Source organism: Myotis brandtii, unplaced genomic scaffold (genome assembly GCF_000412655.1).
Source record: "Myotis brandtii unplaced genomic scaffold, ASM41265v1 scaffold112, whole genome shotgun sequence".
NCBI lineage: Eukaryota > Metazoa > Chordata > Mammalia > Chiroptera > Vespertilionidae > Myotis > Myotis brandtii.
The window spans coordinates 14,134,095-14,143,545 of record NW_005353838.1 but is presented as its reverse complement, the minus strand read 5'-3'; the positions used below and the strand labels follow the sequence as shown (position 1 = coordinate 14,143,545).

The following is a 9,451-nucleotide window of genomic DNA, read 5'->3' as shown; positions in this document are numbered from 1 at the left end:
TTCAAATAATGCATGAAATATTAAAAGGCTAAGAATTTTGAGGCATTTTCTGCTAGAGTAGCAGCAGGTCTTTGCGAAGGTGGCCCAGGGGTTCTGGGAGCAAGTGTTGGAGGATCCTCCATTTCCCTGGGACACAAGCTGGTCCCCAAAATGTCAAAATGTGAAGTGCCGTGCAGTTCACTCCTGGGGTCACACTACAGAATCCACCTGTGCACAGGTCTATACATGTATGCAGTACATACTTGTACACATGCACAGACACAGTGTACACAGACATGGTTCACACAGGCCCACATAACATACACATACCACACACACACAGGCTTGTCCTCAGGTGAAGCACAGAGCACTGTCTGCACCTGGCATCCGTTGCTGGACAGGTGGGGGCTGGCCTTTTAGAAAAGGAGGTGACGTGTGCCTCTGAGACCCCGAGACAGAGGGACAGCAAGAAGGGGGAGAAGGGGCAGCCACCTGCTCCCAAGAGAGAACATCAGCTTGAGGAAGCTGGTTGCACACAGAACCTTCCGGTGTGTTGAGACTGTAGCTGGGCTCACTTTGGGGAGGGCGCCCGGCTGTCGGGGTAGGAGATTGATTTTTTGTAATTTTTGGATGCCTTGCACTTTTTTTTTTGGCTAAGTGCATGTACACTTTAGAAACAAAACAGGACAAACCAGGTGACAAGCTGATTCAGAGATCCGGGTCGGGGGAGCCAGCTGCCTCCTGCACGCACCCCCCCCCCCTGCCCCCTGTGGATCAAGCCTGAAACCTGGGCCCAGGCATGTGCCTTGACCAGGAATCTGACCAGCCGGGCAGAGGCATCTTATCTTTTTACAGCCTTGTTTCATCCTCCAGTTTCCCTGGGGCTGTAAGGAAACTTATCTTTGCTTAGTAGGGTGGATAATTATGAAACAACTGTGGCTATGTTCTCAATACGTGCCCTCCCCACTGTCATTTTCACACACCCAGAAAATCCTGTTGGAACCAACAGGAAAGTCTGACTAAACGGCTGGACGCCGCTGCAGACCCCCTGGGCCCATGTGCCCTCGGGGAACTCGCTCCCTGTGGCCCCGAATGTCACCAAAGCCGGTGGAGTGCCCATCAAAGCAGAGCGCACAAAGCATCACAGGGAAGGGAAGCCGAGCAGTCAGGAATGTCTGCAAAGCAAAACCTGCCTTCCAATCCCCGAGCCCCGAACCCCAGGGCCCAAGCCCTGAACCCTGAACCTGGACCCTGAGCCAATAGGGCTGGAGAGAGAACTCCCCTCCGGAAGCTGCTCCCACCAGGTGGGGCTTCTGCTGATGACAATCTCAATAATCTTGAATGTGGAGGGGTGGCCATTGTGTTTGGATGAGGAAAAGCTTATGATTTTTGCTTTAAAACCTCTAAACTGCAATGTGAGAAGAGGTTATGTAAGAGGGGCCCCCGTAGAGGCATCCGCCTGGAGGGGCCCAGGGAGTGGTGAGGAAGCCCCAGCCAGAGGGTGAGGGATGGAGAGGGTGAGTCAGTGGTCTCAGCCCCAGGAGCAGGGCGGGGGGCTGTGGGGGGCAAGGAGTCCGCCCCTCAACCTCGGGATGTGGCTGGGGATGGGCAGCCCCACACAGGTCTGCAGGGAGCAGTCTCTGAGGACAGGCTTCCTGTTTGCGCAGGACTCGGGGTGTCCCATGATTGTGGGCCTAGAGGGCTCAGGGGAAGAGTTTGGGGTCTTGTGGCCCGCAGGGCACCTGAGGACAGCCACCAGGATGCTGCTCTATGGAATGGGGGGGGGGGATGACAGGTCACAGCGCAATGTGCCTGACCCCTGACCTCAACCCCACTGACAGGTGACAGACCTCACAGTGGACGCAGTCCCAGGCTACCTCACCATCTCCTCTGACCCCCATGAGGACTGGCTTCACCCCCCCACCCCCACCTAGTACACCATCCACCATCCTCAGCTGGAGGTCACTCAGACTTAGGGGACTCAAGGGCCTAGGGGAGGACAAGCTCTTCCTTAAGGACACATGGTGGTGGGAACAAGCGAGTCACGGAAGTTTCTAGAACAGCTCCTGGTGAAGGGGTGCATGAAAAAGGGACTTCCCAGACGGGCCCTGTAAGGCCTGTCTCCTGGCTCCCCTCCCCACTGGCCCTGGTCCAGACATGTGCAAATAGGTGTTCTGTTGGACGTGGCTGGAGGTCAGATGAAGTGCCCCTGTTTCTGGGCGGAGTTTGCAGCAGCCATTAGCCCTCTGAGAGGGGGATGGGGCATAGTGGGTCTGAGGGTGACCAGCTTACTGGTCTGAGGCAGAGGGCTGGGCTCTGGCCCTACTCCTGACTCGGGCCTTGGGGTCAGTTCATTTGCTCCGGTCAAAGCCAGGGCCCAGAGGGGCTGCTGCCTGAGGAGTCCTCTGTGGCATGTGGCCAGCTGGCAGTCCTGGTGCTCACTCCCCTGGCAAGGAGGGTGCACTCCTGATTCTGTGGGGGGAGCCCCTCCCACCTGTGGGTCCTGCCAGCCCCTTGCCTCTGGCCACCCCCACCCAGAGGAGGAGGAAACACATGGCCTGGCTGGCCTCCCCTCTTGCCTTGGGTCTGCCCCAAAGGGCATCCATTCGCACAGGATCCAGGCCACACACCTGGCACAGAGGTGTGAGCGTGAGCGGCTGGAGGCAGCCCTGCACAGGAAGCAGGTGGCAGAGTGGGCTTGGAGGTGACCCTGTGTCCTCTGATCTGGCTCTTGCAGCAGGGGTGCCACCTGCCCCCAGACTGCATGGTAGTTTCTCCGTGCTCCTTCTACATCTCTGACCTGCTCTCATGGGGGCTCCAGTCAGGACCCACAGGTCACAGGGGCCTCCCTCTCCTTCCCTAGGTCACCTGGGTGGCTGACCTCAAAAAACCCACGTCATGGGCTTTGTTTGAGCTGGGTGGCAGCCAAGGGCTCTGGGCCTCTGGCCTCAGCTCTTCCTGCCTGGATCCCGGAGCTGGGACCCAACTGGAGTGGAGTGTCCCTGGGCCCTAGCACCTGCAAGGGATCGGAGTGGTGTTGACTCCTGAGGTGTGGGTGGCTGGGTGGAAAGAGAACGTTCCCTTTAAAGGGAGAGCAAGGCAGCCCCCGGACCTTCACGGAGAGAGGAATGCGGAGGGTGCAAGGAGTGTCCAGGTGGAGAGCTGCCCAAGCTGGTATCCGCACCATGACCTCAGGGTATAGGCGGAGGAAAGCAGGGATGATGGGCCTCCCACCACAGTTGAATGCTCTGGGCAAGGGAAGTGGGACTGTGCACCCACCAAGAGTTTCTGAGGCCAGGAAGGCCAGGCCTGAGCATCTCCTGGAGCCTGCGTCCACATGGCCCTCTGGACCCCCTGTGGTGGGCAACACGGCTGTGCTCCACCCAGACCCCTCCTCTGTATGACACCCAGGTCCGGATGCACCGGAGGTGAGTGGCTGTCTCCGCCCTACATGCAGGGTTGACCCCCTCCCCCCAGGGCCGAAGGCACAGGGAGACATCAGCCTCACATGGTACCTCTGTGCAGGCTACACAGAAAGCTCCTCCCTCCATTCTATCACCAAGCCCACCAACCTCTGCAGGGGTCTCAGGGGTCTCAGGCCACCCAAGGGCCCCCTCCTGTCCCCTCCTCTCCCTATCCTCCCCCTCCCTCCAGACTTGGAGGGTCAGAGGAGGGGCATTGACAGCCAACAAGACTTCTCAGTTTGGGGTGGGAGGGGAGGTTGTGGGGTTCAGGGGGTCCAAGGTGGGCTCTTGATGGGGATAGCAGGACGGGAAGGGGATGGCATGGCTCCGGGTCCTCCATTCCCTGCCTCCTCCAGCCTCAACTCTGTGGGGTGTGAGTGAGGAGGGGGGCTCAGGTGAAGGACCCAGCTTGCTGGTACTTCAGAGACAGTGAGCCAGGCCTGCTGGGTGCACAGTCTCCCTCGGTCGGCGGCAGGAGAGGGACTGGCCAGGAGAGGCGTGTGTTCTCGTTGGTACAAATCAGGCTGCACATGGCTGCTTCCCAGCCATGGTCTCCATGGGGCACCCTTTGCTCAGGACAAAGGAGGGCCAAGTCCCTGCCACCCACCCCTGCCACCCAGCTCCCCTCCCTGCCTGCCAGGTTTGAAGTCCGTTCCTCTCCTGGAGCCCTAGCCCCTACTGCACCAAGCAGCTGCTGGTTGGGTCCCCATCACCCTTCACCGGCTCCCCTTCCCCCACTGACCCTGTGGTCAGTCCTTGGTCCTCACCCACCTGACAGCTGACCCGCAAATCCTCCCACCTCGGCGTCCTTAGCTGCTGCCTCCTTTTCTCCAGCCTCCAAGCCTCCAACAGCTGAGGCTGAGCCCCTAACCCTATCTCTCCCCTGTTGGCTGCTCCCAAGGGTCCTCCTGGGGGCCCTTGGCTTTGGACACCAGGTTCGAGGCTGCGGCCTCCACCCAGGCCTCGCCCTTGACCCGGCATGCAGCTGCGGTCTCTCTCCACAAGCTCCAAGCCCTGGGCCCAGCCCATCACCAACTGTGCCAACACCCCAGGACCTGCACTACCTGAGGGCTGGTGGTTCTGGGGTTCCCCTGTTCCCTCAGGATGGGGCCCTGGGGCGCTTCTCACAGGTGTTCACACAGCTGCCCTTTCTCTGGGGCTCCCTCACCAAGTGTCCTGAAAATTTGACCTTGTGACGTGTGGTCACTGTCTACACCAAGGCGTTGGGTTAGGGTTGGGGTTACAAAAACACACAACAAATTTGGAGGAAAGTACACAATTGTAACAACATCAACAAAGTCTGAGGCCCCAGCAGGTGGAGATGGGGCCTCGGCATTTGGGTCCCAAGATGTCCCCACCTGTGGCACTTGTGTCCCCACCACCACACCCGGAACGCCTTCCCAGCTGTAAACGGGTGAACAGTTGGCTGCCCTGGGTCTGTCTGGCTGTTAGAATGATTGTCCTTTTCCCCAGCCCAGTGCCCTGAGTGTGCCCCAATGAATCAGAGGAATGGCATTTCGAAGCATAACCACGGCAGTTTCCCCTGGCTCATTTGCCCCACTGGGGCTCCCTGAGGAGCTAGGCTGATGCCTGCATCAGGCCCAGGGAGGGCCGGCCCTGAGAAAGCCGTGGAAACCCTGTCCCCTGCACCCTGGGGCTTCTGCCTCGGGGAGGAGACAAGAGAGGTGGGCACCACGGCGGGGACTGGAGGAGGGGAGCACCACCCACAGACTGCCCTGGGCCTGGCCCCCTCCCGCCCATCAGTGAGCACGTCCCTGTCTCTCACCTGACCCAGCAGCTTCTTAGGACTTGGCGCTCCCCTGAGAGGCGCCCTATAGCATTGCTGACCCTGGCTTCACGGCTTTCCCTGGGACCTCGGGCTTGGCCGTGTGGCTTCGCTGGCCTGTGAGATGGGAGGACTGCGATGCTGCCGGGCATGAGATGCACACGTGGCCTCCCCACTATCCTCAATGTAAAGAGCGTGTCCTGGTGGCTGCTCCAGCCCAGGGCAAACCCCACCCGAAACAGAACCTCCGGAGACCGTGAGCTTGAGGGGCCACGCCTGCTGCTGGGCCTCCGAGGTTCTGGGTGGTTTGTCACGAAGCATGAGTGTGGGGCTCGCTGGCTAATACACCAGTACCCCAACCTGCTGGTCAAGTGGAATCTCCTTTGGTTTGTGCTGTGTGGATTGCTGGCCAGGCGGGTGCTGTCCACGCACTGCCTGTCTTTCCTTGGTGAAAAACGCGTTTTCTCCTTTCAACTCCCACCCCATTTCAGAAGTGAGGCCCGGGTGCTTGGCTCCAGCTCCTCTCTGAGGATGGAGGCAGGGCCTCATGCTTCTCCTCATCCTCTTCCCCTCGAGGACTGTCCTGGGGTGCAGACCCTCTGCCCTCGGAGCCACGGCCCTGGAGCTCTGTGTGTGTGTGTGTGCCAGGGTGGAGAAGGAGGCCCCACCATGGTGGCCTGTCCCACCAGGTGTGTGGTGCACTTCCCCTCGAGGACTGTCCTGGGGTGCAGACCCTCTGCCCTCGGAGCCACGGCCCTGGAGCTCTGTGTGTGTGTGGGTGCCAGGGTGGAGAAGGAGGCCCCACCGTGGTGGCCTGTCCTACCAGGTGTGTGGTGCCCCCCCACCCCCGCTTCCCCCAGAGCCTGGCCTCCTCCACATGGCTGTCTGTCCTGTCCAAGCCCCTCAATGGGCCACGGGGCTTTTTTTTTATGGACTTTGCAGGTGGTCAAGGGCTGCAAACATTTCCCCAGTCTGTTGTCTGTTGTTTGTCGTTGAATGAGATTCATTTATTTCCTGAAGAAAGAAATGCGCTTTTATGCAGTAAAATCTACTAGTATTTTTGTTGAGTTCCTATGATGGTATCCTCATTGAAAAGTATTTTTTCAGCCCTAACCGGTTTGACTCAGTGGATAGAGCGTCGGCCTGTGGACTGAAGGGTCCCAGGTTCGATTCCAGTCAAGGGCATGTACCTGGGTTGCGGGCACCTCCCCAGTGGGGCGGGGGGCAGGAGGCAGCTGATCGATGCTTCTCTCTCATCGATGTTTCTAACTCTCTATCCCTCTCCCTTACTCTCTGTAAAAAATCCATAAAATATATTTTTTAAAAAAAGAAAAGAAAAGTTTTTTTTCAGCCCAACATGTAAGAAATAGTAAATTTCCTCCTGGCATAAAGCACACTTTTCAGAAGAAAAGGAGAGGGAGAAAAGCTTCTGAACTTGGTCTCATACTTTCCTTTTTCCTCCTCAAAGATGTTGACTATCTTTGTTCACACTCAAGTATTTGCACCTCCTGAGTTCTGGATCCAGAGGCACTGGAGGCTGCCCACAGCTCCCTCCAAGCTCACCCTAGGCCGACTGACCCTTGGGGTGGGCAGGGAGAGCAGGTGTGGACAGGGGCATGGGGGGGAGCCTGGAGGAGAGGCTGAGGAAGAAACCAGCTCACACCTGTGCCCAGGGAAGGGCTGGTTCTTCCTTTGGCCCAGTATTAATCCCTCCCATTGGGGTGAGGGGGGAGGGTGTGGCCTCACACCTGAGCTGGCAGGTGAGCTTCTCTGGGAATCAAATTCATACTCTGCAAGGGGCCACATGCAGCCTGTGGCTGGGGCAGGAGCCGGCAGGGAGCCTGAACCCACCTGCCCTGCTGTGCCAGCTCCTAGGACCCACCAGCATGCTGCTGTCCCCGCTGGGCCGCATGCAGAGGTAAGGCGGGGGTTTGGGGACTGGGCCCTCCAGGGGAGACAGAGCACTTCTTTTATCCTCGGATGTTCTGAGAACCTGGCGGAAAGGAGTCATTTCTGTGTTGGTTTTAAAAAGGAAGTCACGGGGTTGGGGGCTTTAACACTCCCCTGAATTCACCCCCAGGCTTGGGCCTCTGGGGGACAAGAGCCCAGGGCTGAGGAGAAGATGAGGATTTGAGGTTTGGGCTGAAGGCCTGGGTGGGGGACTGCTAGGGCCCTGGGACCTCCTGGCCCCAGTCTAGGTGTCACCTTCCTGTGGCTGGGCCCCTGTATTTGTAGTGACCTTCCATCCTCCTTCATGGCATTGGCAGTTACCTGCATTTGCATTTTAGGACGCTTGCTGGAGGCCTGAATGCGTGAGAGGGAGTCCCTGCCAGCTCTAGGTGACACGAGGCTGCTCCCCTTTTTAAGCTGAGGAGGTAGAGTCTCCGACACACAGGTTGGAGGGAGGCGGGCATGGTCTGCAGATGCTTTGCATTTTACTTCTCTGCCTCATCCCACAGGCTTTTCGGGATTCCAGCACCTCTGATGCCCTCCTCTCCACCTGTGCCCACCCCTCCCTGTGGGCCCTGGGGGCTAGCAGAGATGGGGGAAGGTCCCAGTGTCTCTCTTCCTGTGGACCTTGTCACCACTCTGTGAGGAGGAGGCATGAAGGCTGGGGGTAGGGTCACTCTAGCTGGGGCCAAGCTGGGTTTCTCTGGCTGCCCAGCATCCTGTGCGCACGGCAGGTGAGGCAGCATGGGGAGCCCCAGGGCATGGGCTGTCTGGTGGCTCTGAGTGTCCCAGGCTCATGGGTTCAGTCAAAGCACTTGGAGGAAGGGGCTGCAGCCACAGAGTCCCTGTCCCCACAGCCCTGGCACGGGCCACCCAGAGCCTGTTTATTTCCCTTGAATTGTGCGAATGTTTGCAGGCTTCTCTCGCTTGGCCCAGCACGCTTGTTTGTTGTGGGGCAGAGAGAGGACAACCGTGGGCAGGGCAGCCAAGTGGGGCGACCCCGTGGCCCTGGGCAGTCCGTGGAGCTGTGAGCAGAGCCGAGACTTTCTGGCCAGATGGGCTGTGGCGTCTCAGTGAGTGCCCTTGCCTGTGATGGACTTAGGCACAAACCCTCCTCAGTGACTTCAAGGTTTTGGGCGACCCTGATTTGGGGGGCATCTCCCCAGGCTCTCATGGCTGCTGGGGACCCCAGCCCAAGACTGTGGCCTCGTTGGCTGTATGGCAGTTGTTGGGTGGCTTTGGGATATTTGCCTGGGCCTCTAAAAACGTGCATTTCTGTTTGTTTGGGACTCGGTTCTGTGGGAACAAAGAACCCTAAGAGTGCTGAGCCCTGAGGAGCTGTGCTTGTGGGGACTGTGTGGCCTGTGGGGGCTCCATGCATTTTAGGAGGCTCGCTGGGGGGCCTGAGTTCCTGAGAGCAACTCCCTGCAGCTCTTGGTGACACGTGGCTGTTCCCCTTTATAAGCAGAGGAGGTAGAGTCTCGGGCACTGAAGTTGGGAGGGAGGCCAGCTGTAGGGGGGCTCCCAACCAACCCTGACAGGACCCCACTTGTCGATTAGGCAGCAGAACTTTGGTGGGGACGGTGATGCCTCCCTGGGGGACCTAGGCAACAGGAGCTCTGGGCTTCTGAGTGTCCTGTGGGGCGGAAGAAGGAGCCACTACAGGCCCACAGCCCTGATACTTGCTGTTCTGTCCTATAATTATTTTTATCTATTCTATGTTTATTATTTTATACATCTAGTATATATTTATTCTGTTCCATCCCATCCTACTCTATAATATTTTACTGTTTTCCATTTTTATTTTACTCTATCCTATTCCACTCTATTCTATTCCTCCCCTGGGGGACCTAGGCAACAGGAGCTCTGGGCTTCTGGGTGTCCTGTGGGGCCGAAGGAGGAGCCACTACAGGCCCACAGCCCTGAAACTTCCTGTTCTGTCCTATAATTATTTTTATCTATTCTATGCTTATTATTTTATACTAAAGGCCCGGTGCATGAAATTCATGCAGGGCGGGTCCCCTCAGCTCAGCCAGCACCCTCTCCAATCCTGGAGATCGGGCCTAAACCAACAGTCGGACATTCCTCTCACAATCCTGGACCGCTGGCTCCTAACCACTCACCTGCCTGCCTGCCTGATCGCCCCTAACTGCCCCTCCTGCCAGCCTGATCACCCCTAACTGCCTCTGACTGCCAGCCTGATCATCCCTCACTGCCCTCCCCTGCCAGCCTGATTGTCCCCAACTGCCCCCCTGCCAGCCTGGTCACCTCT

The 9,451-nt window shown here is 58.3% G+C and overlaps 1 protein-coding gene across 1 annotated transcript in view; it reads left to right on the top strand.

Annotated features, from left to right (window-relative positions):
• Nucleotides 1–3,013: 3,013 nt before the first annotated feature.
• Nucleotides 3,014–9,451, top strand: part of GAL3ST2 (galactose-3-O-sulfotransferase 2) — a 17,221-nt gene continuing 10,783 nt past the window's right edge. Inside the window, exon 1 of the mRNA XM_014547175.1 lies at nt 3,014–3,407. Within this exon, the coding sequence (XP_014402661.1) occupies nt 3,223–3,407 (185 nt within the window). The 5' untranslated portion in view covers nt 3,014–3,222. The remainder of the gene's footprint in view (nt 3,408–9,451) is intronic.